A 27,573-nucleotide genomic window follows, 5' to 3' on the forward strand; every position below is an offset into this window, starting at 1 on the left:
CCCAGGCACCGGAGCCCCGCCCCCTCCGCTCGGCCCGCCCCCGGAGCTGCCCGGCGCCGCGTGCCCGCTCCCGCCGGATGTGCGTCACCGGTCCTGCGTGCAGCCACCCGCGGCCGTAACTGGAAGTCGAAACAAAACAAGCAGCTGAGGTGGTGGCGGCGGCGCCGGGACGGGGGAGGGGCGCGCCGGAACCGGAACCGACCTGACGCCGGAACCGGAACCGAGAGCGGGTTGCCAAGGCCCGAAGAGGGCTGGCGGCGGTGGCGGCGGCCTCGCTCGGTGAGTGGGGCTGGCCGCTGCTCGCCTGTCGCGCCGGAGCGGGGAGGCCGCAACGCGGGCCCGGGGCGGCCTGTTCAAGGTCACGGGCCGTCCAGTCTCCACCCCTCGAGTCTGGCGGCCTGCAGGGCCCACTGCTGCAGGCGGGGCCGTTACACTCAGCCTGTGGCCGGCCGGCCGTCTCCGAGAGGGCTGGCGGCGAGTGAGGGCGGCTTCCTAGAGGAGGTGGTGGTGGGCCCGGGGTTCGGAGGCTGGAACTGGGTCGCAGCCCGGCTGGGGCGCTGGTCTGTGGTCAGTAACCCGGCGCGGCCGGATTAGGCTACCTTGGGTCTCTAGGCAGCCCCTTTCTCTCCTCAACGTCCCAAGAGGATAGGGGAGGGACGCGACCTTCAGCTGGGGCATGGGAGCAAAGAGGCGGAGGCTGTCCATCCCTCGACTCTGGATCTGTCGTCATTGGAGATCCAGCCCACCAGTCCACATCTGACCCGTAGAAGAATCTCTTCCCGCCCCCGACATTTCCCCCCATTCACCTCCCCCCCCCTCCACACTCACACTGGGGAACACAGACTGGTCACTATCTGTCCTGCCACTGTCTCAGGCCGTGCTGGGGGCTGCCAGGGATCCTGGATACACGCCTTCTTCATCCCCACCCTCATCTTAGTTTTGAGAACTTTATATTGGGTGGAGAAACAGCCCAGAATCCCTTTGTGGGTCTGTGGGAAAGTGGGTAGAAGTCTCTGGCTGAGAGCTGATGAGGGGGCGGACCTGGGAAGGAAGGGGATAATGTCTGTTTCAGGGCGCCTTGAGGTGAAGATATTGCTGAAAGGGAAGTGTGACATCAGAATACCCTTTTCACCTTAGCTTTTGCAAGACCCTCTCTGCATAGGACAGCAGCTGGAGAGCAGAATCTCTTCAGACGTAGGGAAAAAAGAAAACAAAAGCAAGCAGTGCATAGAACCAGGTTCAGAGAAGGGTGGAAACTGTCATGTGGCAGGTGGGGCACCTTAACCTGAAGACCGTGCCTGGGCAGTGGTAGCACCTGGGCTGGGCCTGTTTTCAGCTACAATGCCTGGTCCTCCTGCTGTTTAATTGTCTGTCTCCTTTCCTGGCTTCCTCCTCCACCTCCTACTTCTCGGGTGGTGACTAAGCAGCCAGTGAGAGTGAAGGAAAAGTGAGCACCCTGTTCAGAGCGCCAGCCCTGTGGGCTGGAGCCATGGCTCGTCTCCAGATTGATGGAGGAGCCTGGTCCCAGGCCATGGCTGCCCTGACCTGGCTCCTCCTCAGTGAGGCTTCTTTCTCTGTGGGTCTGTGTGGCAGCATCTAGGAGGCTCAGCCAGAAGTGGTTGCTCCTACGTGCATTATTTAGTCCCCCTTAGGCATCGTCTGAGAGTAGCCAGGGATGCCTCAGGTATTGGAGAGACACTGCTCTGGAGGGTTAGAAATGTCCTAGGTTGCCGAGCCCTGGGTGTAACCAGGGAGCAAACTCCGGCCCTTGGTAGTGATCACTGGTCCCCTTCTCGTTAGGCTGTCTGTTCCTTGCTGGAGAATTTGTCCACAAAGAGTTGCCAAGATAGCTGGGCCAGGAAGAAAGCGTCGTAGCCCTGACCCAGACGCCGTTGCCGACCCCGGGGCACTCTGGCTGTCGACCAAGCGGCTCAAGATGTCTGGTGGGGCCAGCGCCACAGGCCCAAGGAGAGGGCCCCCAGGACTGGAGGAGGCAACCAGTAAGAAAAAGCAGAAGGATCGAGCAAACCAGGAGAGCAAAGACGGCGATCCTAGGAGAGGTGGGAGTGGCATTCCTGGAGCCTTTGTGGCCTTCTCCTCCTCCCTTCCTATTGAACATACACATGGGGGGTTTGGGAGACGACTCTTTTTGTTCTTCCTTCCATCCTCATCTGATGCTGAGAGATGGATCAGTGGCAGGCTGGGTACAGCATCAGCTTTGAAGTTTGTAGTACTTGACTGAAGTCCTCAACATGGTGTTTGATGGGGTGTTCGAGTCTCGGAGGCTACCTGTCCATCTTCGTTTCCCTGTTCTTTCCTTTGTTGTCAGGGTCAGCATTCACTCCTCGGGAGGAGCAGACCAAAGAGGGTGAGTAAAGAATAGGCCTTTTGGATGCTAGAGTGCTTTGGTTGGTGGGAGAGTGGTGGTGGGCGCTGTGGGGGTATAGCCCTTGTCTAGAGCAGTTCCGTTAGGGCTGGTGTCTGGTACCTGCTGATCCTCACCAGAAGCTCACCGAGACCCTCACAGTCTTTTGGTCACTCCCTGTATAGACTTAGGGCTCGATTGGAGGCAGAGTGCTGATGAGGTGATTGTCAAGCTGCGCGTGGGAACCGGTCCCGTGCGGCTGGAGGAAGTTGACGCTGCTTTCACAGACACGGACTGTGTGCTGCGGCTCCCAGGTACGTCCCTCTGCTCCGAGGCCAGCAGTGTATGTGAGCCCCTTGATATCCCCTGCCCCAGCTGACTCCTCCACTCTGTTGCCAGATGGTCGGCAGTGGGGTGGTGTTTTCTATGCCGAGATAGAGAGTTCTTGCACCAAAGTGCAGGCTCGCAAAGGTGGCCTCCTGCAGCTGTCACTGCCCAAGAAGGTGCCTCTGCTTACGTGGCCCTCTCTGCTGGTAAGTCCCAGAGTGGTGGGAGGGGAGAGGCAGGGATCCCCAGTGTAGTTGACAGAGCCTGACTGCTATATCTCTGGCAGAAGAAACCTCTAGGGACCCAGGAGTTGGTGCCAGGGTTGCGGTGCCAGGAGAATGGGCAGGAGCCATCTCCCGTTGCCCTGGAGCCAGGCCCTGAGCCCCGGCGGGCTAAGCAGGAGGCCCGCAACCAGAAGCGGGCCCAGGGCCGTGGTGAGGTAGGCGCTGGGGCTGGTCCTGGGGCCCAGGCAGGGCCCAGCGCCAAGAGGGCCGTGCATCTCCGCAGAGGGCCAGAGGGGGAAGGGCCCAGAGATGGCCCTGGGCCTCGGGGTGATGCCCCCCAATTCCTGGCTGAGCCGGCCACCCAGGTGAGAGTGGGGTGCCTGCTTGGGGATTGGGAGGTGAGGGGGAAGGGTGTGGACTCCAGTGGAGAGGGAGCCGCACGCCAGACCCAAGGCTGATCCTGCCCATGATCTTGCCATGAATAGGCTGAGGCTGAGGAACAGCTCCGTGTACCACCACTGACCCCCCAGACCTGCCTCCTGGGCTCAGAGGAGAATCTAGCACTTTTGACAGGAAAGAAGGCAGCAGCCCCCAGGAGCGACCCAGTGTCCCCTACTGTGGCCCGGAGCAGAGACCCTGAGAAGGACGATCGTTCCAAGGAGGAGATGGCAGTGGCCACAGATGCTGCAGCCTTGGTGGATGGTAAAGGTGGGGCTGGGGTTGGGCAGGCCGAGCTCGAGCTGCAAGGTGGGTGGGTGAGTGTGTGGGCAGGGAGTAGAATAGGAACAGGTTGGAACTTGTCCTGGGTGGCATTGAGCTGTGGTCTCAATATAGAGCCCGAGTCCACGGTGAACCTGGCATTTGTCAAGAATGATTCGTACGAGAAGGGGCCGGACTCAGTGGTGGTGCACGTGTACGTGAAGGAAATCCGCAGGGACACCTCTCGAGTGCTCTTCCGTGAGCAGGACTTCACGCTTATCTTCCAGACCAGGTGGGTGGGTGGGCAGACCCGGGGCAGACAGTGTGCTTCAGGCAGGGCAGCGTGCCTCACGCTCTTTCTCGTGCCCTGCCCCTGCAGGGACGGAAACTTCCTGAGACTGCATCCGGGCTGTGGACCCCACACCATCTTCCGTTGGCAGGTGAAGCTCAGGTGGGTGGTGCCCAGCCCCGCCCCTCTGCCTGTCCTGCTGCTCTGCAGTCCATGTCCCTGGGCCGTCTGGCCACCGGAGGCCCTGAGTGCAACCTTCCCCTGCAGGAACCTGATCGAGCCCGAGCAGTGCACCTTCTGCTTCACGGCCTCGCGCATCGACATCTGCCTCCGCAAGCGGCAGAGCCAGCGCTGGGGGGGCCTGGAGGCCCCGGCTGCACGAGGTCTGCCCACGAGCTCCTTTCATTGCCTGGTCCTTGGGACCTGGACCCCCACCCCCTGCCACATGCTGCTAACCACCAGCCCCCCATTCCCCCTTTTTAAGGTGCAGTGGGTGGTGCAAAGGTCGCCGTGCCGACAGGTCCATCCCCCCTGGATTCAGCCCCACCGGGAGGTACACCCCATCCCTTGACAGGCCAGGAGGAAGCCCGGGCCGTGGAGAAGGAGAAACCCAAGGCTCGATCTGAGGACACAGGCCTCGATGGGGTGGCCACCCGCACCCCCATGGAGCATGTAGCCCCAAAGTCAGAGCCACACCTGGCGTCGGTGAGAATCTTGGGGTGCAGAGGGCTAGGGCTGGAGGCTGGAGAGCTCAGGGCTGCTCTCTCATGCTTCTCTTGCTCCCACAGCCCAAGCCCACATGTATGGTGCCTCCAATGCCCCACAGCCCGGTGAGTGGAGACAGTGTGGAGGAAGAGGAGGAGGAAGAGAAGAAGGTGTGTCTGCCAGGCTTCACCGGCCTCGTCAACCTAGGCAATACCTGCTTCATGAACAGCGTCATTCAGTCTCTGTCTAACACGCGGGAGCTGCGGGACTTCTTCCATGGTGAGAGCAGCACCTGGAGCCCGGGGACAGGGGACACTTGCCCCCGCTCACATCTCTGCTGGGCTGCTGTCCCTAGACCGCTCCTTCGAGGCTGAGATCAACTACAACAACCCGCTGGGGACTGGTGGGCGTCTGGCCATCGGTTTTGCTGTGCTGCTCCGGGCGCTGTGGAAGGGCACCCACCATGCCTTCCAGCCCTCCAAGTTGAAGGTGATCTGTGGCCACTCCTCCCCTTTCCTGGAGAGGGCAGGGAGGGCCAGCCAGCCGGTGCTGGGGCTCCGGGCTCACACCTTGCCCATGTATCCAGGCCATCGTGGCGAGCAAGGCCAGCCAGTTCACAGGCTATGCCCAGCACGATGCCCAGGAGTTCATGGCTTTCCTGCTGGATGGGCTGCACGAGGACTTGAACCGCATTCAGAATAAGCCCTACACGGAGACTGTGGACTCAGATGGGCGGCCTGATGAGGTCAGAGTTGGGGGCAGAGGTGCGCCTGTGTCCAGCCCGTCCCGGCCCCCGGATCTCCTCGGCCCTCACCACTTTGCTCCTCAGGTGGTGGCTGAGGAAGCCTGGCAGCGGCACAAGATGAGGAACGACTCTTTCATCGTGGACCTGTTTCAGGGCCAGTACAAGTCGAAGCTGGTGTGCCCCGTGTGTGCAAAGGTGTGACAGGCTCCCTAGAAAGAAAGGCACCCCCCAGCTTGTCCTGGTTAGCCTACTCAGAATGGGCTCAGAGGCACAGGTACCTTTAGGTGCTGCAGAGCACAGTTTGGGCAAAGAAGCTTGGGGGAGGCCTCAGGCCCTGTGGGCTGCAGAGGTCAGGCTGCAAGGGCTTCCTGACTGAGGGGAAAGCACTCTTTGGGTGACCTGAGATGGAGTTGGGTATGGGAAAAATTGGAAAGGCACATGGGAGGGGCCTGGCGGAGCAGGCCTCCAGTGTCAGAAACAGGGATCCTTCTCTCCTGCCGGTTCTCCTGGTCTATCCAACATTCTCAGCCTGAGGCTGGGCGGTGAGGCCCGAGAGCCATCCTCGGGCCTGGATCGGGCGCTCTGGGCACCAGCAGCCTGCCCCTCCACTCCCTGTGCGGCCACCCAGTGGTACCTGTGCATTTGCAGGTCTCCATCACTTTTGACCCGTTCCTGTACCTGCCAGTGCCCTTGCCCCAGAAGCAAAAGGTTCTCCCTGTCTTCTATTTCGCCCGGGAGCCCCACAGCAAGCCCATCAAGGTGAGAACTTGGCCTGTACTTCCGGGCTACGGCCTTAGACCCTGGCCTCCCTCCCCGACGGACACTCTCCTCTTGTCACCACAGTTTCTGGTGAGCGTCAGCAAAGAGAACTCCAGTGCGAGCGAAGTGTTGGACTCCCTATCTCAGAGTGTCCATGTGAAGCCTGAGAACCTGCGTCTGGCTGAGGTGTGTCTGTCCTTCCCTGCCCCTTCTGCACAGGGACGTGTGTCTGTGTTCGCAGCACACAGATAACATGTGTGCAGTTGTTAGCATCTGTATGTGTCCACGCAGACGTGCATGTGACCACAGACACGTGGGGTGCTGCGGGATGAGGCGTGGTTGAAACCAGGCACTTGGGTGGTGCACGTGAGGTGCCCTCAGTTCCCTGCCATCATCTGAATATATTCCCCCTCTTGGTGGTGGCCCCCAGCTGCTCTTCATTAGATAAGGACCTTGGGCCACAGGACTAGCTGTCCACCAGCTCTGGTTCTTCTGCATCGTGCTTCTCCCTCCTGTTTTCCCCGATCTGTGTGCTGCTGCCTGGCAGTGTCCTGTTTCTCAGCGGGGTAGAGGTTGGGGCACACTTCTTGGAAGGTGGCCCCTCCAGAGTAACCACGTTGCAGTCTGCACAGGGCCCACGGGGGTGACAGCAGGGTTGAGGCCCTTGGTGTGGAAAGCTGGTACAGTTCATAGCTGTCCCAATCCTGATCTTGCATCCTCTGTATGCACCAGGCTCCTTACTCCATTGGGCACTGAGGCTGCTGCCAGTGGAGGCACATATTTCTTATCCCTGACAAGTCCCCAGTGACCCAAGATCAAGGCCAGATCTTGTGGTTTGGAGCAGGGCTAGGGGAAGCGCTCGTCCTCACATCGGATCTGTGTGTTCTCTATCCCCAGGTGATTAAGAATCGCTTCCACCGTGTGTTCCTGCCCTCCCACTCACTGGACACCGTGTCCCCGTCCGACACACTCCTCTGCTTCGAGTTGCTGTCCCCAGAGTTGGCCAAGGAGCGGGTGGTGGTGCTAGAGGTACAACAGGTGAGTAGGGGCCACCCCGCTGACCCAGGGTCCTGGGGGGGGGGGGGGGGGCAGGGATGGCCTGCCTGCCCCGCCTGCCCTCGCTGAGCCAGGCCACCCACCCCAGCGCCCCCAGGTGCCCAGCATCCCCATCTCCAAGTGTGCAGCCTGCCAGCGGAAGCAGCAGTCAGAGGATGAGAAGCTGAAGCGCTGTACCCGGTGCTACCGCGTGGGCTACTGCAACCAGTGAGGACTCCCACACACAACCGTGTTGCCCCGTCCCTGCTCCTGCTTCCACCTGCCATCCTCCCTCTTCACGTAAAACCTGGGTGTCTTAAGTCCTCTACCTTCCCCATCTGCCGCCACTCTCCCAGACCCCTGGGGAAGCTGGGCTGGCCCTGGTGCAGAGGTAGGGCTGAAGCCCCTTTCTTCCTTCCACTTTCCTTCCAGGCTCTGTCAGAAAACTCACTGGCCTGACCACAAGGGCCTCTGCCGCCCCGAGAACATCGGCTACCCCTTCCTGGTTAGTGTCCCCGCCTCACGCCTCACCTACGCCCGTCTTGCTCAGCTGCTAGAGGGCTATGCCCGGTAAGTGCCCAGGACCTGGGTTAAGGCGGGGTGGAAGGCAGAGGCGCCAGCCATGCTGGTCGGGATTCTTACTGGCTTTTGCGGCCCGTCGCCAGGTACTCTGTGAGTGTGTTCCAGCCGCCCTTCCAGCCCGGCCGCATGGCCTTGGAGTCCCAGGGCCCTGGCTGCACCACGCTACTCTCCACTAGCTCCCTGGAGGCCGGGGACAGTGACAGGGACCCCATTCAGCCACCAGAGCTCCAGTTGGTGACCCCTGTGGCTGAGGGGGACACTGGGGCCACCCGGGCATGGGCATCCCCTGATCGGGGCCCTGTGCCCAGCACCAGCGGCATTTCTTCTGAGATGGTGGCCAGTGGGCCTGTTGAAGTTGGCGCCTTGACTGTTGGTGAGAGGGTGTCCCGGCCTGAAGGTAAAAGTCTGCTAAAAGGCTCTGGGGTAGGGAAGGTAGGGGAGAGCTGGTTCAGGCCCTGGTAGTCAGGAGAGCTCTGATTATCGTGTCCTTTCTCAGCTGCTGTGCCCGGGTACCAACACCCAAGTGAAGCCCTGAGTGCCCACACTCCCCAGTTCTTCATCTACAGAATTGATGCGTCCAACCGAGAGCAGCGGCTAGAGGACAAAGGTTGTCTGAGGCCGGCAGGCGGGGGAGCCCTGGCGTGGGTTGGGCTGGCGGCTCCCCACAGCAGTGTGACTCCCCTCCCTGCCCGTTTTCAGGAGACGTCCCACTGGAGCTGGGAGACGACTGCAGCCTGGCCCTGGTCTGGCGCAACAACGAGCGCCTGCAGGAGTTCGTGCTGGTGGCCTCCAAGGAGCTGGAGTGCGCCGAGGACCCTGGGTCTGCCGGCGAGGCTGCCCGCGCCGGCCACTTCACGCTGGACCAGTGCCTCAACCTCTTCACACGGCCGGAGGTGTTGGCACCCGAGGAGGCTTGGTGAGGCCAGGGTGGCCGGCAGGTGGGGGGCGGGGGCGCCAGGCGCTCTGCCGCCCCTGACCGTGCCCCATCCGCCCTCAGGTACTGCCCGCAGTGCAAACAGCACCGCGAGGCCTCCAAGCAGCTGCTGCTGTGGCGCCTGCCCAGCGTGCTCATCGTGCAGCTCAAGCGCTTCTCCTTCCGCAGCTTCATCTGGCGCGACAAGATCAACGACCTGGTGGAGTTCCCCGTCCGGTGAGCCAGGGCCCTGCTGCCTGCGGTCAGGGCTGGTGGTGGCGGCTGGGAGGGGCACCTGCTGACCGGCTGACCACTCTCGGGCTGGCCCCGCAGGAACCTGGACCTGGGCAAGTTCTGTATTGGTCAGAAAGAGGAGCAGCTGCCCAGCTATGACCTGTACGCCGTCATCAACCACTACGGGGGCATGATTGGCGGCCACTACACCGCCTGCGCACGCCTGCCCAACGACCGCAGCAGCCAGCGCAGCGACGTGGGTGAGGGCACACACGCCGACAGGACGGACGGGAGGGGCGGTGGCGCAGGCCCTGTTCACACTCTCCCCGCCTTGCCGTAGGCTGGCGCCTGTTCGACGATAGCACGGTGACAACGGTAGACGAGAGCCAGGTGGTGACGCGTTACGCCTATGTCCTCTTCTACCGCCGGCGGAACTCTCCCGTGGAGAGGCCCCCCCGGGCAGGTCACTCTGAGCACCACCCTGACCTGGGCCCTGCAGCTGAGTCAGCTGCCAGCCAGGTGAGGCACGGGGAGGCTTCGCAGGCTAGGGGGGCCCAACTCTCAGATGTTGGGGGGCGGCGCATAGAGCACAGCTTCTTCTCCTTCAGCCCCTAAAGCCCTGGCTTTTTAAGCCGCAGATGGGGTTCCCTTACATTGCAGCCTTAGCCAGAGCCATTATTGGCTGTAGGGACACTTACAGAGGCACATACACACCAACACGTGGCCAGGGGTGTGTGCATCAAATACAGGCCAGGAGCTGCTACAGACTTGACCGGGCTGTGAATGGACTGTACCCAGCACTCCCAGCTTTCCCTCTGCTGCTCCCCACACGCTGGCCCACAGACCCTCCCTTATGACTGTCCCCGAGTTCTGACATGCACTCAGGCCAGGGCTGCGCCAGCAGTCCATAGCCTTGTGTGGCCGTCCCCCTCTCTGAGGTGGGCATCTGTTCCTGCTGGGCCTTCAGGATCTTCTGTCTCTCTTGCTGACGTGGGTCCCAGGCCTGGTTGGTGGGCACAGCCCCAACTCTTTCCTGGACTAGTCTCCTCCTGGCGCTGCTCTCCCTTGAGCCCTCTATGCGCAGACTCTGAGACTGTGATCAGGATGTGATCACACTGTGAGCCGGGAGATGACTCTGGGCTTGGCACTTATGTCCTCCATGAGCCAGTCTCCTCTGTGGGGAGCCTGGGCTAAAACACTGACCGGCTAACCCCCAACACTAACTGCACCCCAGCGGGAAGCTGCATGTCCACTGGGGGGTGTCCTGAGGCCACAGGGCCTTCAGGGTTCACCTGTCATGGTTGGTGCTCTGTCTCAACAACCCAGCGAGTGACCCACTTGGCTCCTGCCTGCCCTCTGTGCCGCCTGACCTGGGATGTAGGGGGTTAGTGCCAGTTACCTTGGGTGGGACTGTTGTGGCCAGGGGTCTTAGGGACACTGGGTCTCCCTCCCCACTCACCCCTGCCCTGGGCGCTGATGGCCGTTTCCACACACCGTAGGCTTCCCGGATTTGGCAGGAGCTGGAGGCCGAGGAAGAGCCGGTACCCGAGGGGCCTGCGCCTCTGGGTCCCTGGGGGCCCCAAGACTGGGTGGGCCCCCCGCCACGTGGCCCTACCACACCAGACGAGGGCTGTCTCCGATACTTTGTTCTGGGCACCGTGGCAGCTTTGGTGGCCCTTGTGCTCAACGTGTTCTATCCTCTGGTATCCCAGAGCCCTTGGAGATGAGCTCACCGGCAGGCAGCTGCTGTGAGCTGGTACACCTACCTTCCCCACCAGGCCATGCCTGCCTCTGTGGTGGGGACTGACTTGGGGCTCAGTGGGTGCTTCTGAGGGGACAGGGTGGGGACTGTGGCTCTTGCAGGGGCAGAGCATCCCAGGGTGGGTATCCCGTCCAGCCGTCTGTCCATTTGTCCTGCTGCTCCTACCCTTGACCTGGGGCTTAGCCCTATCCAAGCAGTTTCTTGTATTTAAAGTGTTAATAAAGCTAGACTGTTCAGGCCCGATCTCGTCTCTCTGTCTCAACGCCGCTGCTGTCTGCGCCTGCCTTGGGGCCCTCCCCTGGGTGCCAGGGCTCCAAGCCAGCACCCCCGGGATGCCAGGCGGCATACTGGGCAGCCCCCAACCCCTGTCCTCATATTCTGTTGCAGGGACTAGGCCCTGGCCAGGCCCCCGAGGTGGCCCCCACGCGGACAGCCCCTGAACGCTTCGCCCCCTCTGTGGACCGCCCAGCCCCCACCTACAGCAACATGGAGGAGGTCGATTAGCAGGTCCCTGGCTGGTGGGGGGACTGGGTTTGTGGGATCTCCCCCAGAGGGCCAGCTCTTTGCCGCTTCTCCTTCTCTAACCTAGAGGACACTGGCTTCGTCAATGGGGAGTTGGGGGGATGATTTGAGGGTGGAAGCCTCACAAGTTGGGACCTCTTGTCACCTTGACCCATCCCCCCACCCCAACCAGTGGGCCTTGGCTTCTCCAGCCACCCCCAGTGCTGCGTGGTTTGATTCTCAGTTGTACCTTCGGTTCTTTCTCACTCGCATTATAAACGTTATAATTTTATTCTAAAAAACTGTAATTTTTTTTTTTTTTGGCATTTTGGAAGTGATTGCTGCTGTTTAAATATATTTTAAAAATAAATGACAAATAAGCAGACTTAGTCACTGTGATACACTAGGTCCTGTGGCCACCTGCCCTTTGCAGCATCTGTGTGTGTGTGTGTGTGTGAGAGAGAGAGAGAGTAAGTGAGTGAGTGTGTGTCAAAGATCCTGTAAAGTGCTCTGGTCTGAGGAAAGATGATGAGGTTCCAGTTCAGGCCCTTTGGGTCATAAAGCCAAGCCCCCAGCGCCAGCAGATGTTTGGGGCCTGACTTCTGCCCTTTGAGTCCACTGATTCTGAGTCCTGCCTGGAGGCAGCTATGGTTGGCAACATCAGTACCTCAGACCCAAGAGGTGGACTCTACCCCATGAAACTCCAGAAGCTGACAGCATGGAGTAAAAGGTGTAGGCACTGGGGCTGACAACCAGATAGCAGGTCAGGAAGGACTTATTGAGGAACAGGAAGGACATGTGGGTGGAGGGAAGTCCCTCCTTTTCTCAGGTATTTCTTTGCTGTAGTTTGCAAAACATCTGGATCCCTTGGGAGAATAGAGCAGGAAAAAAACTGGGTTTGGGGGAAGGAGACCCTGCTCCAAAAGGATAGGCAGAGAGGACCAGAGCTAATCTTGGCTGGCTTCCTGTGGAAGGGAGGGTGCAGGCCCCTGCCAGGCCATTTCCTCCCTTGATTCCCTGAGACTGGCTTCTGGCAGGTATCCCAGGCTGTTTGCCCACAGTGGGTCAGCAGGCTTGTCCCAGCACACTTGCCTTTGTGCACACATACTGCAAGGCAAGGGCAAGTCTCGTGAGACTTCCGTCTCCAACTGCACAGGGTTAGGAGTGGGTATCTCCAGCTGGAGGGGGATGGGGAACAACAAAATAGTCATAGGCAGGTGTTCAAGCAAGCCAGAAAGAGTGTAAGGTAGGGAAGGGTGGGGCAGGGCCCTGCAACCGCAGTGGTCCATCCCTGCCCCCAAGCCTGAGGGGTCAGTGTTACGATAAGCCCAGCATGTGGGCCCTGCTAGTACCCCTCAGCCTGGGCTGGAGTTAGGGGTGGTGGTGAGCAGGAGCTCCTGGAGAAAGCTAACTCTGTGACCAGAGTTGGTTATTTTCTATTGGAATAATAGCACAAGGACCACGTGGGGTTACTGGTCATGGAGAGGGGCCTGGAGAGCTGGGTGTGAGGCCCTGCAGTAACGGTGGAATTGCTAAGCTGGGTGTTGGTGCTGACAGGCTGCTGGAGGAGGGTCTGCTAGGTGTGGGCAGCAACAGGATTGTCCTGGGCCTTCACTGGGTGCAGCCCTAAGTGTCTGGACCCTGGTGGGCTGCATGTGCTGGATGCACTGCTCAAGGGGCTCTGTCCCCCTCTGACCATAGCTCTGCTGCTGCTGAGCCTGCCCCATGACCCTTCCCCGGGCCGGGCCACCACACAAGGCTTCTGTGAGCCTCAGCACTATGGCCACTGCCACTTCTGCATTATCAGGCTATTCTCCTTGTTTCCTCCTCTGTCCCACCTTATCTCAGCTTTGATAAAACATCCCGTTCAACATCTATATATGAATTTCAAGGTCTGATCTTGTGGTCCTCCTGACATGCATGCTTTGGTAAGGGTGCTAAGTATGACTTTTTTTTTTTTTTTTGCCTCACCGCGTGGTTTGTGGGATCTTAGTTCCCCGACCAGGGACGCAAACCCAGGCCTTCACCAGTGAGCTGCAGAGTCCTAACCACTGGATCACCAGGGAATTCCCAGAGAAGATTTTAAACCAAATCATCACAGAACGTTTTGAGGTCCCTCCTGGCCAGGTGTGTGGTTAGGTGGGTGCTGAAGAAGTGAAGTGCCAGACTAGTGGGGCCCATCATATGGGCTATTTCAGACATTCTCTGGAATCTTTGACAGGATTTCCCGGGCTTCATTTTGTTCAACTGTTTCCATGACAACTCCAAAGCTGCGACGTCAGAAAGATGATAGGGACTCACATATTCCCAAGAACAGAACTGGGATGGTCACGAGGGTTCCAGGGCTGAAAGGGAAAAGTCGAAGAGCAAAGGCCCGTGTCTATGTTTGTTTCCTGATCCGCGGCAAAGCACCTCCTAAAAGTCCGGTCGCCACTACGAAGACGGAAGCGAAGCGCCCGGAAAGGCCGCCCTCAGCCCTTTAAATGGAGCTAGTAACCCTAGAGAGCCCCACCCCCTCCCGCCAAGGAAGGACACTATTGGCTCTCCCTGACAGCATTGCTCTCCTATTGGTCCGTGGGCTAATGCCAACGTTCAGATTGGCCCCAAAGTTTTCTTTCGGTTTCCGGCGTCCCAGCAATGGCGGCTCTGGACTCCTTGTCGCTCTTCACTGGCCTCGGCCTAAGCGAGCAGAAGGCCCGCGAAACGCTCAAGAACACGGTTCTGAGCGCGCAGCTACGCGAGGCGGCGACCCAGGTGCCAACCTAAGTCCCTGGCCCCGGCTGCCGACTGTGCCCCAGCGCAGCGCCGGGTCGGGTCCCAACCCCAAGCAGCCCACCTTGTCTTGCCCAGGCTTTTCTTACTGAGAGTGGGGCTTATCTCTGACTCCTCTGACCCCAGGCGCAGCAGACTCTGGGCTCCTCCATCGACAAGGCTACCGGGACCCTGCTCTATGGATTGGCCTCCCGACTTCGGGATCCCCGGCGCCTTTCTTTCCTCGTGAGCTACATAGCCAGTAGGAAGATCCACACTGAGACCCAGCTGAGCGGTGAGACCCCTCCCAGACCTGCGCTTCCACCTCAAACTTCTCTCAGCCCAGACCCCTTTCTGTCGCTTCTGAGAAGTCCCTCGGTGTCTCTCTAGATTACTAGTTCTGCCTTCCCCTCTAAACCGAGGCCCTGGCACTGACAGATGGAGAGGGCCACCTCCGGTGAGACTGACTTAGAGAAACCTAGGTCTGATGAGGAATTTCCCTCAGAACACATGCTTCTTTCCTGAGGCCTCAGAGCTTCTCTAGAGGGGCACGACTTAATTTTCCAGGAGCCAAATTTGTTGGGGTTTCCTGGATGGATTAGGGTCTTGTCTTCTTATTTCTTGGAGCTGAGATGCCACAAATTTGTTCGCTCTTCTTTTTCAGCTGCCCTTGAGTATGTGCGGAGTCATCCCTTGGATCCCATCAACACTGAGGACTTTGAGCAGGAATGCGGTGTGGGCGTTGTGGTGACCCCAGAACAGATTGAAGAGGCCGTGAGTCTTTCCCCAGCCATCAGTTGCCTCCTTAGGACTGACCCTGAACAGGAGTGGCTCAGCTTTTCCAATCAGGAAGACCCCAGGGTGAGAGTGTGGGTTCCTGGAGCATTTCTGAACCACACGGTTTGGCTTTCTGTAGGTGGAGGCTGCCATAAATCGCCACCGAGCCAAGCTCCTGGTAGAGCGTTACCATTTCAGCATGGGGCTGCTGATGGGTGAGCAGGGCCTGGGGCAAGGGACTATGTTCTTCTCGATGGACATGCCTTTTCTTCTGGGGATGAGTGAGAGGGAGGTGGGAGAAGGAATAGGAGCACCTTAGAAGTGGTCTCGCTCTGGTTTCTGAGGTCAGCCAGGCCCTTTTCTTGGGAAAGAGGATGGGAAATGTCCTGCTTTGCCTTTTTGCATCTCCTTCTGTCCATGTTTCTAGGAGAGGCTCGGGCTGCACTCAAGTGGGCAGATGGCAAAATGATCAAGCATGAAGTAGACATGCAGGTGGGTGCCTCTTTGAGCTGAAGCAGGCAAAGGCCCTGCCAGAATGTCGAGTCCACTGAGGGGTACACAGGGCTGGGAGGGGAAGAGAGCCTGTTCCTCTTCTCATGGTGGATAGTAGTGCCTAGGGTAGAGGGAGGAGCACCTGGCGAACAATCAAAGACCCGGGCTCCTGGGTTATGCCTAATTTGGGGTGAGTTGCTTTACTCTGAACCTCAGTTTCCTCATCTTGTAAATAGGGGTGATGTGGCCTTCATCTCAGGATGCTGGCAGAGAATCACAGGAGGGTGATGGCTGAGGTAGATGGCTTACCTCGATGCTGGCCCCACAGTTCCTCTGTGTAAATGGCTGTTTCTGTCACCTGAGCCTAATATGGACCCTCAGGAGGGAAAGAGTATTTGAGGCCACAGAAACATGTGACGAGCAGAGGTGGGATGGGCTAGGTAGGTTTTTCAAGGTGGTGCCGGTAAATAGGCCCAGGAGCCCTTTGGTGGGTGTGTGGGTGGGACAAGTCATGGCGTCCTGTCCCAGCTCTGACTCTGGTCTCTGCTCAGGTCCTCCATCTTCTGGGTCCCAAGACGGAGACTGATCTGGAGAAGAAGCCCAAGGTGGGACTGAGCACGGTCTGGGGTCCCTGGGGAGGAGGTAGGGTAGGGTGAAACTTCAGTTTGGGGAAGGGGGTATCTGAATCCAATAATCCTAAGACCGTGACCAACTTTTGAACTTCTCTCAGGTGGCAAAGGCTCGGCCAGAAGAGACAGACCAAAGGACAGCAAAGGATGTGGTGGAGAATGGTGAGAGGCTTGAGGCTCCTGTTGCATTCAGCTCCCTGATTTCTGGGTTTTCCACCTGGTGGATCCTTACAGCCCAGTCTCCTCAGGCTGTCATTTACTCGTCTGTCTTCTGCTGCAAGACTGGAATTTCTGATGTTTCCTTCCTTTCCTTTACTCAGAAACTAACCAGAGGAGGCCTGAGGAGTCTGGCTATGTATCTCTTGTTTCTGGGGTTGGAGAAAGAGGGGACTGCTTGGTTCTGTTCTGGTTACAGGATATGGATATTATTGACAAGCACTTCCTGGAGCTGGATGTGATAGCTGTATCCAGAGAATAAGTTTTCCTTGTTTCTTCTCTGCAGGTGAGGCTGTTGTTCAGACCCTGTCTCTGATGGAGCAGCTCCGAGGCGAGGCACTTAAGTTCCACAAACCTGGTGAGCAGGCAGATTGAAAAACTCTGTGGAGGGCTGGATCTTGTTTTTCAATTTTATTAAGTATAGTTGATTTATAATGAGTAATTTCTGCTGTACAACAAACCAACTCAGTTATATATTCTTTTTCACGTTCTTTCCCATTGTGGTTTATCACTGGATGTTGAATATAATTCCTTGTGCTATCCCATAGGACCTTGTTGTTTCGTCATCCTACGTATTACAGTTTACATTGCTCATGCCAGACTCCCATTCTCTCTCTCCCTTTCCCCTCCTCTCCTTTGGAAACCACAAGTCTGTTCTCTGTGTCTGTGAGTCTGTTTTGTAGGTATGTTCGTTTGTGTCGTTATTTAGATTCCACATGTAAGTGGTATCATATGGTATTTGTTTTTCTGACTTTCTTCACTTAGTATATGACAATCTCTTCAAGCCTGTCCATGTTTGCTGCAAATGACATTATTTCATTCTTTCTGATAGCTGAGTAATATTTCATTGTATCTATGTACCACATCCTCTTGATCCATTCATCTGGTGATGGACATCTAGGCTGTTTTGATGTCTTGGCTATTGAACGTAGCCAGGGTAAGGCTATTAAATGTAACCAAGACAAGGCTATTGAATGCTTTGAGTATAGTGGTGTGTGTATCTTTTCAAATAATAGTTTTGTCTGGATACACGCCCATGAGTAAGATTGTTAATTCATATGCAACTCTCTTTAGTTTTTTGAGGAACCGCCATACTATTTTCCATATGGCTTCACCAGTTGACATTCTCAATATTGTAAGAGAGGTTCTTTTTCTTGTGCCTCCAAGGTCTTAGACCAATTGCTGGGTCTTAGTAGCAATTCTTATAGCCAAGTCCCTGGGGTTGGAAGCCCTGGGCTGTAGCCTGGTGTCATCAGGCTTGTTCTGGCCCTGGCAGGTGAGAACTACAAGACCCCGGGCTATGTGACCACTCCTCATACCATGGATCTACTGAAGCAGCACCTGGAGATCACCGGCGGACAGGTGTGTGGCAGTATTAGCAGGCAGGCTATGCCATCATCACTTGCCTGCGGTTTGGGCTGCCTACATGCTACTCCACCTTACCTGTCCTGATGGCCTCCCCAGGAAGGGTTATCCTTTAGTGTAGTCTAAGCTCTGACCTGCTTCCTCTTCCTCTGCTCCCATTCCCCTAATCTCAGGTTCGTACCCGGTTCCCGCCAGAACCCAATGGAATCCTGCACATTGGACATGCCAAAGCAATCAATTTCAATTTTGGCTATGCCAAGGTGAGTGTGTCTGGGGACCTGGCAAGCAGGATGACTGCTTGTTGCTCCCATGAGCAGGTACCAGAGGGGTGTCTGTCCCTACTTTTCTTGCTGTTCCCATAAAGTGTCCCAGAGCAGAAAGAGGCCTTGAAGGGGATACCTAGAAATGTGTGACAGATACCTCGGAATCCACCCAATTGGGCTCATTGAGAAAAATATCTTGGTGAGGCAGTAAGTTCAAATCTGGGGAAATTCCCAGTGCCACTTCTCGGAGTTAGGATGAGACTGTGTTGTATCTCACATTCGTATGAGATGCCTTGTTTAGGGCATTTAGATATAGGAAGGTGAGTGAAAGATATTTTCAATTCTGACATGGGTGAGCTCTGAGAAGGTCCCAGTTTAATGAGCTGGATCGTAGGAGCTGATGATAATGGGAGCTCACAGATACTGCAATTCTCCTAGGCCAACAATGGGATCTGTTTCCTGCGCTTTGATGACACCAACCCTGAGAAAGAGGAAGCAAAGTTCTTCACTGCCATCTACGACATGGTGGCCTGGCTGGGTATGGGCTGGGGAGGGCCTGGGCCAAACTGATTATCCATGGGCCTCTCACTGGGCCACAGCCTGCCATTGGGTGCTCCTGCCTGGTTGCTAATACTGTCCCATTGTCCCCCAGGTTACACCCCTTACAAGGTGACATATGCCTCCGATTATTTTGACCAGCTGTATGCCTGGGCTGTGGAGCTTATCCGCAGGTGAGGCCACAGTATGGAGCCAGACAGGCTGACCAGGGTGCAGCCATGCCGGGCATTCACACCCCTTCCTCGTAGGGATCAGGCCTACGTGTGCCACCAGCGAGGAGAGGAGCTCAAAGGCCACAGCCCACTGCCCTCACCCTGGAGAGACCGTCCCATAGAGGAGTCGCTGCTGCTCTTCGAGGTGGGGATCTGGGGGTGCAGTTGGGTCTGGGTGGGCCAGAATGCTGGGAATGAGATGCCGTCAGGCTGAGTTGCAGCCCGAACCCTTGTTCCCGCTCAGGCAATGCGCAAGGGCAAGTTTGCTGAGGGTGAGGCTACATTGCGGATGAAGCTGGTGATGGAGGATGGCAAGATGGACCCCGTGGCCTACCGCGTCAAGTACACGCCGCACCACCGCACAGGGGACACCTGGTGAGCGTGAGCTTGGGGTGGGCTTGCGGAGTTGTGGGGTGGCGGGGTGGGCCATGGTCGGGCAGAGCGGGGCTGGATGGTGGGGCCCACTGCCTGTGCCCTGCAGGTGCATCTACCCCACCTATGACTACACGCATTGCCTCTGTGACTCCATCGAGCACATCACCCACTCACTCTGCACCAAGGAATTCCAGGCCCGGTGAGGGAGCTGGGCCGGTGGGGGGGGGTGGGCCAGTGGGATTCCAGCAGCCCTTCCGGCAGTCTGTCCTGGGTTGGAGGTGGCCAGCCCTGACTCTGCCCCCCCCAGACGCTCCTCCTACTTCTGGCTGTGCAATGCGCTGGACGTCTACTGTCCCGTGCAGTGGGAGTACGGCCGCCTCAATCTGCACTATGCTGTCGTCTCCAAGAGGAAGATTCTCCAGCTCGTGGCGGCTGGCGCTGTGCGGTACGTGTGGCTTTTTGGCTTATCGAAGGTTGGCGGCACTAGTAGCATGTGCTGCCAGCGGCCTTCTCATCCCCTCCTTGCCCACAGGGATTGGGACGATCCCCGGCTCTTCACGCTCACAGCCTTACGACGCCGGGGCTTTCCGCCCGAGGCCATCAACAACTTCTGTGCTCGGGTATAGCCCAGTGGTCTGGGTGGGCAGCTGGGGGCTGAGCACAGCAGTGTGTGGTCATGGCTGCGACTGAAGCTGACCTTTCCTGCTAGGTGGGAGTGACAGTGGCACAGACCACAATGGAACCACATCTGCTAGAAGCCTGTGTGCGTGATGTGCTGAATGACACAGCCCCTCGGGCCATGGCTGTGCTGGAGCCGTTACAGGTGGTCATCACCAATTTTCCTGCCACCAAGGTAAGTCTCCTTCAAGGTGTGGGGGGGGGGGGGGGGCAGGGGAGGGGGTGTGCACCTGGATTTGGGTGTGGGCATCCCAGTGCCTAGTGTGACTCACACTTCTGCGCCAGGCCTTGGACATCCAGGTGCCCAACTTCCCAGCTGATGAGACCAAGGGCTTCCATCAGGTTCCTTTTGGATCCACTGTCTTCATTGAAAGGACGGACTTCAAAGAGGTGAGTTGGGGGTGGGGTGAAGGGTCTGGTTTGCTCCTGAGCTCAGTCCTGAGGGCCCATCATCCCTTCTTCAAACCAATCTCTGCCAGACATAGGGGTGGAAGAAGCCTCTTGTGTTTCTGACCTTTGTAGCCTCTTGTGTTTCTCCACCTTCCTAACTCTAGGAGCCAGAGCCAGGCTATAAGCGCCTGGCATGGGGCCAGCCCGTGGGCCTGAGGCATACAGGCTACGTCATCGAGCTGCAGCATGTTGTCAAGGTGAGAGCCAGCTGCAGGCTTCCTGCTGCAGTGCCTGCTGGGGTGAGGATCTGGTGCAGCGTGCAGTCCTGGTAGTGGGGTCCAAGTCTGATCACAGGCCCCGTGACTTCCCAGGGCCCCAGTGGCTGTGTGGAAAGCCTCAAGGTGACCTGCAGGCGCGCAGATGCTGGTGAAAAGCCCAAGGCATTTATTCACTGGGTATCACAGCCTCTGACATGTGAGATCCGCCTCTACGAGCGACTGTGAGTGAGCAGAGCTGGGGTTGGGGCAGGTTATGAGATGGGCATTGCTTGCTGTGGCTGCCCAGTGCAGTCTGACCTTCACTCTGGCTACAGATTTCAGCACAAGAACCCCGAGGATCCTGCTGAGGTGCCCGGTGGATTGTTAAGTGACCTGAACCCGGTAGGCTCATGGGGTATGGGGTGAGGGTGGTGGGCCTTTCTGGCTCGATAGCCACCTGAGTTCTCTGCCCACAGGCCTCGCTACAAGTGGTGGAGGCTGCGTTAGTGGACTGTTCTGTGGCCCTGGCAAAGCCCTTCGACAAGTTCCAATTTGAGCGCCTTGGTTACTTTTCTGTGGATCCAGACAGCAACCAGGGACAGGTGCTTGAATCTACCTTTCCACCACAACGCCGGTGGTAGCCGCCATTCTCTACGCCAAGCACTATGCTGACATTTCCTTACTTAATCCTCCCCACCTGCAGTGGAATCCACGTTCCACTGAGGAAATAGGCTCAGAGGTTAAGGCTATGCATAACATTTTCTATGTACCCTTCCTTACTTATTCCTCAAGATAGGAGGCTGGCATAGGGATTGTTATAACTCTTACAAAATGGAGACCCAGAGCCAGCCAGTCCTTTAACTAAAGTCAAAAAGTTACTGAGAACTAGAGTTCTTTGGCGCTCAGCTCCTCTGGGATGAAGTGAGGGTTGGAGTGGGGTGTCTGGTGAGACTCACCCGGGCCTCCTGGCCTGGTTCGGGCTTGGTGGTCATTCTTGCCCCTCTCTCCTCCAGCTTGTCTTCAACCGAACCGTCACACTGAAGGAGGACCCAGGAAAAGTGTGAACTGCAAGTCCTGTGGACCTACCTCATCCTTTTGGAGGCTAGGGGTACCCAGACTCCATGTCAATAAAGAACAGCTAAATCCCCTGGAGTCTGTGTATTATCTCTCTGCTCTCCTAGCACCCGAGGGCCTTGGAGTCATGCCGTGGGGTGGAGGGAAGGTATACTGCACACAGAGCAGTACCGACAGCTTTGAAATCACCGGTGCACTTGAGGGAGAGGCCTGGGCCTGACTGGTACCTTCTGCTCCTAGTCTGAGGGAACCGTGGGTCCTGGATGCTGCTGCACCGTTAGAAGCCCTGTGTCAGAGGAACCTAGAAGGTTTGTGTCTGCCTGCATGCCTAGGCAGATGGAGAGGTCTGGCTCCTAGTCCAATCATCCAAAACTATTGAGCACTTACTATGTGCCAGGCACAGCAGAATGAGGAAGACCTGTGTGGTGGCCTTCTAAGTCCACCATCTAGTTGGGGAGACAGAGGGTGACCAGGCATTGTGCAGAAGACGTGGCCCTGGGGCCTGTGTGACACTGATCCGGGGTTCCTGATCCAGCCTGAGCCTCAGAAGACTATTCTCAGGAGGTGCCTCCTGAGGGGAACCCCAAAAGACTAGGGGTTTGCCAGGAAGGAGGAACAAGTGCAAAGGTCCAGAGGCCTTTTTAAGAAAGAGTATATGGCAGTCTGTTCCCCTCTGGGGCAGTGTGGGCTACTGGTGAGGCCCACATGTGCCTGCAGCTTTAACACCATCCACATTTTCCCTGTATACAAACACCGGACTACCCGAGGCCCGCTTTAAGGTGGACTGGGCTGCGGAAGGTTCAATTAGGATGACAGCAGATGGAGGGTGAGGCGTGGGTCCCAGATGCTAGGGAGTCCTGGAGGAGAGTGACCTGGGGCTTCCCAGGTGGGTTGAGCAGCTGGAGGCGCCGGGCCTAGGTCAGAGGTTGTGGGGGCCACCTTAAGTAAGAGGCCGCTCTCCGCACCGCGTGAGGCTGCGCTAAGGAGGCCCGGGCAGGCGGCAGAAGGGTCCTGAGACTAAGCTTCAAGCCCCGGCCTGCCCTGGCTCCAAGGCTAGGCCGATCTCCGGCCCTGGCTCCGCCCCACGTGGAGGGGCGTCTGAGGGCGGGGCGCTCCGCCTTACACCCCAGGCTCTTGCCGCTACTGCAGCCCTACGCTCGGCCTCTCTCCTCGGCAGAAGCGTTCCCTTTAAGTCTGGCCAGGAGGCAGCCTTAATTCTCGCGGGATTCGACGCGCCAATTATCGCGAGAGAGGCTTTCGGCACTCATTGGCTGTGAGGGTTGAATGTAAGATGGCGCCCAGGGAGCTGTGAGGGGAAAATCCTGTCGGTCTTGGAGCGGCGACGGCAGAACCGGGGCCCCGAGCGGTGCGGCGGGGCCGGCGGGTAGAACGGCGGCGGTGGCGGCGGCGGCGACGTCGCCGGGTGAGGACTCCAGTGGGGGCAGGGATGCAGCGGGGTTGCGGGCCTGAGACAGCGGGCCCACCCCACACAACGGCGGGCGGGGGCGGGCGGGCCGCTGCCGCTGGGCCCAGGAGACCTCGGGGCGGCTCCGGAGCCGAGAACGTCCCTGGGCTCGCGCGCCCCCGCCCCCTGGGTGGGGGAGGGGCGGCTCGGGGATTCGGGTGGGCGCGGCGCGCGAATGCGCGCTGGTGGGCGCGCGCGGCCGGGCCTGTTTATACGTTCGGGCGCGCGCGCGCTGTGCGGCCCTCCCGGTGCGCGTGGCCGCTGACGTGCGCGTTCCCGGCCCGGATATCTCGGCTCCTGGAGCTGCAGCCCGTGGGCCGCAGCGGCTTCCTGGGGCGCGCGCCCAGAAGTCGAGGGTCGCGGGCAGGCGCGCGCCGTGCTGTTGGGTGGCGGCACCGGTGCGACGGCGCGCAAGACACCCCAGCTGCGGGGAGGGGCGGCGGGCGGACGGGCGGCTTGCAGTTTAAAGAAGGTTGTGGGTTGGACCCTTGCAGCTCAGGTGACGTCCCCGGATCGCCGGGGCCTAGGCCTGAGAAGAAACCAACCTGCTTTGCGGGCTAGCTTGCGGCCCCGCTCCTCAGCGAAGTGGGCGAGATTGCTGGTACTCTTCAGAATGCGGTGTCCCGAGGCCCATGTGCGGGGTGGGTGCTTGGAGGGTGCTACCCTGATTCTGAAACCGATCGCTGTTTGTCTGAGGGCAGCGAAACCCCTCGACTTTTCTCACCTTGTTTTGATGCTTTGTGTTGGAAAGGGAAGGCAAATCCTAGAAGGCCCGTCAGTGATACCTGTTTTCTTGTCATTAGAAAGTAATTCTTCATTAAAGCGCAATTCTTACACGTCACCTCTGTGCGCTCCGGAAGGGGATCCGCTTCTGTGGACGCTGTGAAACTACCCGAGCTCTAAAATGCCGCTTTAAATCCTGAAATGCAGCCTTTTCCTCTGTGTAGTTGGGAGGGGCTTACTTGTACTCTCTTAGGTTAAAGGGCCCGCTATTGCTCAGCCAAAAAGTTGCCCAGAACAGAATTGAACAACCCGAGTCAGTGTTTTGCCTTCTTTCGTAATTCTGAAGATCCTCAGCAGAAATTCCTGAAATCTGCCTGGAAAAGTCGCTTTTGATTTCACTTTAGGATTTCAGTCCTTTTCAGCGTGTTTTGTTTTGTTTTTTTTTTTAAATCCCTGCACTGTGTTCTGGTTCCAGGGAAAATCTAGGTTTGTTCAGAGAAATAGACACTTCTTTTTTCTAAGTCGGACTATCTGCTAGTTTATGTTTTACAGTCTTGCTTCATTAAATTTAAGGGAAAAGAAGCTAAGAGAAACTAAAATTAGCAATCAAATTTGAAAATGATGGGGGTAGTTTTTCCTAATATACGATATTATCTTAAGAACATGTTAAAATTTGAAAAGAGGCTGGGGATGGAAGGACTTCTTTGTTCTGTCTTCTTCAGAATGTTACAAGTCTTAAGAACTCAGGACAAGCAGCAGAAATGTATGCACCATGGTGACTGGTGAGTTAAAATTATTCATATGCTGGGAATATGTGTGCAGTTTTTTTCCTGATAATATTGAAACATTACAAATCCTGCCAATCATTCTGGGTGCTGTCTGCCAGAAACGACTTGGTGCTAGAAAATTGAGTATGTGGGAGAACTGCATCTTCGAATCCAGCCAGTTTGCTGCTTGAACAGTTTTTTCCTCTTAAACTATGTCAGTGCAACTTTCAGGCTTTAGCATGACAAGGCATCACCTTTTCAAAGGATCAGAATGTTTCAAAGACAAGCAGCAAATTTATCTAGGATACACTTAAAAATATTAATATACCAGTTAAGCCTACTTTTTCTGAAATTTTTAACCATTACGTTTGAAGTCTGCATTTTAAATTGGTGTCTGTAGATAATACTTTTCCATAAGCTCATTAGCTAAAATTTCCCCATTACAAGATGTCCTACTTCCACTCCTCTGTGATGCATAATTAGTGTGTCTCTCCATGAACCTCTGCCTTTCCACAACCCCTTTCCACATATGTTGCTATTTTAAAGAAAAGATCAAATAGTGATTGAAGTTTCATATAAATTTGAATTGCTCCAAAAGGTAACCAAAGTTAAGGGGCTTTGGGTGTGGCTGTCCTCCATCATGACAACTTCAGAATCAGTGATTTCTTCCTTCAGGCTTGCATGCCTTCTTTAAGTTGAATCAAATACTAGTTTGTTTTTGATGTGCCATGCATCTTGCTTGTATACTTTTTAAATGGCCAGCCTCTCTCTGTAATGGTCTTTTATTTCTTTGCTTCAGAATGAAATGTTAGGTGAACTCCTGTTCTTTTCCATTTCATTATAGGTAGTTGCCCTGCATTTTGTTCCAGATGTTTTAAGTCCAGGCTTCACTTAAATGCTTAGCTAGTTTTTTCCTGTCACATTGCATTGTGCTTTCTAATTGTAAGTGCATGAAGAAATGATAGATTAACCCCTTGCTTTGCTGAAAAGGGGACAAGAATGGTCCTTTGGTGTCACACTTTAGGCTAGTGCACAACTGTATGTAGAGCTGCTAGGCTGTGTCAGAAAGCTCTTTTTTTGGCATGTGTATGTGAAATATCTATCTATACATATTAATTCAGTTGGTCTGTGTACAATCTAGTGAAAAAATTTAAAGTGAACCACTGTGTAACTAGCACCTCTTCAAGAAATAGAATAATGCCGGCACTTTTGAACCTTTCATGAGTCCCTTCTTGGTTATAGCTTCTCACTCCCTAGGGACAGTTACTATTCTGATTTCTGTAATAATCCTGTTCTTTGTTTTTCTTTTTACTACCTTTGTATCCCTCGACAACATAGTTTTATTTAATTTTGAATTTTATATAAATGGAGTCATGCTGTTTGTATCTTTTAGCATTGTGCTTGTGCTTTGTATCTTTCAGCATTGTGTGCAGCTGTGGTTCATTCATTCCCATTTCTGTGTAGTAGTCTGCTGTTCGAACAAACCATAATTTATTCATTCTATTATTGATAGACATGTAGATTCCCTCCAGTTTGGGGCTGTTAACAATACTGTTATGAACATTCTTGTTTATGTACCTTTGTATGGGTGTGTGTCGTGTACATGTAGGGATAGAATTGCTGGGTCATATTTTCAGCTTCACTTAGATAATGCAAACAGTTGTACCAGTTTACATTTCGTCAGTCGTTGGTAGGAATGTGAATTTAAGTTCCTGGTTGAAAGTGTGTTGTCCAAAACTAGATCCATAGTGAAAATACCCCTAAATGAGGAGTTTCTCTGTCTAGTGAATGTCCTAATGGGCTAATTTCTATCACAAACCCTATGGTGGATTGATATCTTTAAGAATAGAACAGTGTCTCCCAATTTACTTCTTTGAAATGATTCCTTAGTTGTTAATTAGGACAAATGTGACTGTGACTCTTGACTCCTTAAAATGGAAATTGATTTTTTTTCCTTTGGAATGTGTTCTTCAAACCAGAACCAAGCTATCAGGATCCATTGCTAGTAGATGTGAGCCTTGAGAGGGAGCCCAGAAGCATGACCGTTGGGTAAATAGGAAGAGGAGGGCTCTGAGGCAGCTCTGAGCATCTTCTCTTAGTTCATCACATGTTCAAGACCCACTCTGCAGAGCTGCATGGGGGAGCCAGGAAGAGCTATCAGATTTGAGGGCACTCAAGAAGGGGTGATTCCCCTGAGCACGTAGGCCTTCCCGTGGTACCTAAATAGAAAAAAAAAAAAAAAAAATCAGCAAACAGAAATGTAGAATTGTTGCTTTGGAGTGACTTTTTCCTCTTGTGGACTAGAGGTAAAGTAATTGGAATGATGATTACTGTGGTATAGTGAGGACCTGCTCTTAGTTCTTGTAGAAGGAAGTACAGGGGAAATAACCCATAAAAATATGTGCGGTTATAGGGAAAATTTCCTGGGTCTGTTGGTGGGGGGTTGGTTCATCTGTTTATTGTTTTGCAAAGCAGCTGTACTTAAAGTATTCATTCAGAAGCAAATGCTTAGTTACAGACTGTACCTCAAAGAGCTGCAGAGTGTTTCCCCCTTCATTTCTCACTTCCAAAAATTGAGAGTACTCAACTATCCCTCCAGCTTCATGTTTTTCAGAACTATTTTAGTTAATCAGTTTATTTATTGCTCCTCACTTAAGTCTTTGCCTTGAAGCTGATTAAGAATCTTGTTTCTCTGGGAGTTATAAGTTGAAGTTTCATAAAGTTTATCCATTTTTCTTTCTCTGTTACCAAGGCTCAGCCTTTTGTATCTTGTGAGCAACATCTTGAAGTGAACAGTCTTCATTATTATGCAGACTTATGTAGCTTGATGGTTTTGTCTTTCAGAGTTCCAGATTTTGAGGGGGGGGGGGGAAATCAAACTATGATCAACCAAAATTGTTTTGTGTGTCTCTTACTGTGGTATAACCACTGTACAAAAAGGATTATTTTTTTTAACTTTTTTTTAATTTAATACAAGTTGTGGAAAATGCAGGAGTGTATTAAACAGGAAGAAATTTAAGTCTTCCGTTATTCCACATCACCCAGGCATAGCTGCTGTTATGCCAGTTTTTCTTCTTAGGTATATAATTAAGCCATACCAGGATATATAAATACAATTGTATTAGCCTTCTTTTTCACACATAATGTACTTTCTGTGTCATTACATTTTCTTAGTTTGAAACCACACATTTTGGTTGTGGGAAAGTAGATCTTGTAGGTATTAACATGCTTTTAAAAATTTTTTTTAAAGTTACTATGTTACAGAAAGATCTGCTGAATCAACAAAAAGCTTGGAAGCAAACAGACCTTTATATGAATTTGGTGTATAATCAGAGTTGCATTTTAAATCATTGGGCAAAGAAATTTCAGTAATTTAGTAAATGATACAGGGACAAGTTGTTGGGTCTTTGAAAAAAATAAACTTAAGAGTTTTACCTCAGG

General features: G+C 55.1%; 3 protein-coding genes across 20 annotated transcripts in view; all 3 read left to right on the forward strand.

Moving 5' to 3' along the window:
- Positions 1-69: 69 nt before the first annotated feature.
- On the forward strand, positions 70-11,525 carry USP19 (ubiquitin specific peptidase 19). 15 transcript variants are annotated; one of them, XM_044933565.2, is made up of 28 exons: positions 70-279; positions 1,801-2,060; positions 2,330-2,368; positions 2,551-2,679; positions 2,765-2,898; positions 2,979-3,281; positions 3,402-3,624; positions 3,751-3,907; positions 3,995-4,066; positions 4,172-4,287; positions 4,389-4,609; positions 4,693-4,888; positions 4,965-5,098; positions 5,196-5,354; positions 5,439-5,549; positions 6,003-6,113; positions 6,198-6,299; positions 7,011-7,151; positions 7,258-7,376; positions 7,581-7,718; positions 7,814-8,127; positions 8,227-8,337; positions 8,430-8,646; positions 8,728-8,880; positions 8,977-9,137; positions 9,218-9,396; positions 10,377-10,633; positions 11,027-11,525. In XM_044933565.2, exons 2-27 carry the CDS (start codon positions 1,937-1,939, stop codon positions 10,602-10,604), a joined length of 4,092 nt encoding a protein of 1,363 aa, XP_044789500.1. In that variant the 5' UTR covers positions 70-279; positions 1,801-1,936; the 3' UTR covers positions 10,605-10,633; positions 11,027-11,525. The 15 variants fall into 15 exon arrangements, with proteins under 15 accessions (XP_044789500.1, XP_006053298.3, XP_025127793.2 ...); XM_006053236.4 differs by lacking the exon at positions 11,027-11,525 and having other exon boundaries at positions 10,377-10,882; XM_025272008.3 differs by lacking the exon at positions 11,027-11,525 and having other exon boundaries at positions 4,395-4,609; positions 10,377-10,882.
- A 2,207-nt stretch (positions 11,526-13,732) lies between these two features.
- On the forward strand, positions 13,733-21,255 carry QARS1 (glutaminyl-tRNA synthetase 1). The gene is made up of 24 exons (XM_025272025.2): positions 13,733-13,894; positions 14,039-14,186; positions 14,556-14,665; positions 14,808-14,883; positions 15,096-15,160; positions 15,712-15,765; positions 15,891-15,951; positions 16,292-16,363; positions 17,282-17,367; positions 17,544-17,630; positions 18,072-18,171; positions 18,286-18,364; positions 18,440-18,548; positions 18,648-18,778; positions 18,885-18,977; positions 19,086-19,223; positions 19,311-19,398; positions 19,488-19,631; positions 19,742-19,846; positions 20,011-20,103; positions 20,218-20,345; positions 20,439-20,505; positions 20,580-20,705; positions 21,117-21,255. Exons 1-24 carry the CDS (start codon positions 13,778-13,780, stop codon positions 21,165-21,167), a joined length of 2,328 nt encoding a protein of 775 aa, XP_025127810.1. The 5' UTR covers positions 13,733-13,777; the 3' UTR covers positions 21,168-21,255.
- Positions 21,256-22,433: 1,178 nt separating this feature from the next.
- QRICH1 (glutamine rich 1) overlaps positions 22,434-27,573 on the forward strand; it is a 42,490-nt gene continuing 37,350 nt past the window's right edge. For 2 of the 4 annotated variants that reach the window (XM_006053227.4, XM_045164001.1), the window contains exon 1: positions 22,434-22,600. The gene's annotated coding sequence lies outside the window, so the exon portion shown is untranslated. Of the gene's footprint in view, positions 22,601-22,946; positions 23,284-24,087; positions 24,148-27,573 lie in introns of those variants that run through there. The other 2 variants (XM_025272023.3, XM_006053229.4) reach the window with 2 other exon arrangements.

Source organism: Bubalus bubalis, chromosome 21 (genome assembly GCF_019923935.1).
Source record: "Bubalus bubalis isolate 160015118507 breed Murrah chromosome 21, NDDB_SH_1, whole genome shotgun sequence".
NCBI lineage: Eukaryota > Metazoa > Chordata > Mammalia > Artiodactyla > Bovidae > Bubalus > Bubalus bubalis.

Coding starts and splice junctions, on each gene's coding strand:
- USP19 (XM_044933565.2), top strand. CDS start 1,937: ATGTCTGGTGGGGCCAGCGCCACAGGCCCAAGGAGAGGGCCCCCAGGA. Junction 2,899..2,978: donor TTACGTGGCCCTCTCTGCTG/GTAAGTCCCAGA, acceptor TATCTCTGGCAG/AAGAAACCTCTAGGGACCCA. Junction 3,625..3,750: donor AGCCTTGGTGGATGGTAAAG/GTGGGGCTGGGG, acceptor GTCTCAATATAG/AGCCCGAGTCCACGGTGAAC.
- QARS1 (XM_025272025.2), top strand. CDS start 13,778: ATGGCGGCTCTGGACTCCTTGTCGCTCTTCACTGGCCTCGGCCTAAGC. Junction 20,346..20,438: donor ATCCGCCTCTACGAGCGACT/GTGAGTGAGCAG, acceptor CTCTGGCTACAG/ATTTCAGCACAAGAACCCCG. Junction 20,706..21,116: donor CAGACAGCAACCAGGGACAG/GTGCTTGAATCT, acceptor TCTCTCCTCCAG/CTTGTCTTCAACCGAACCGT.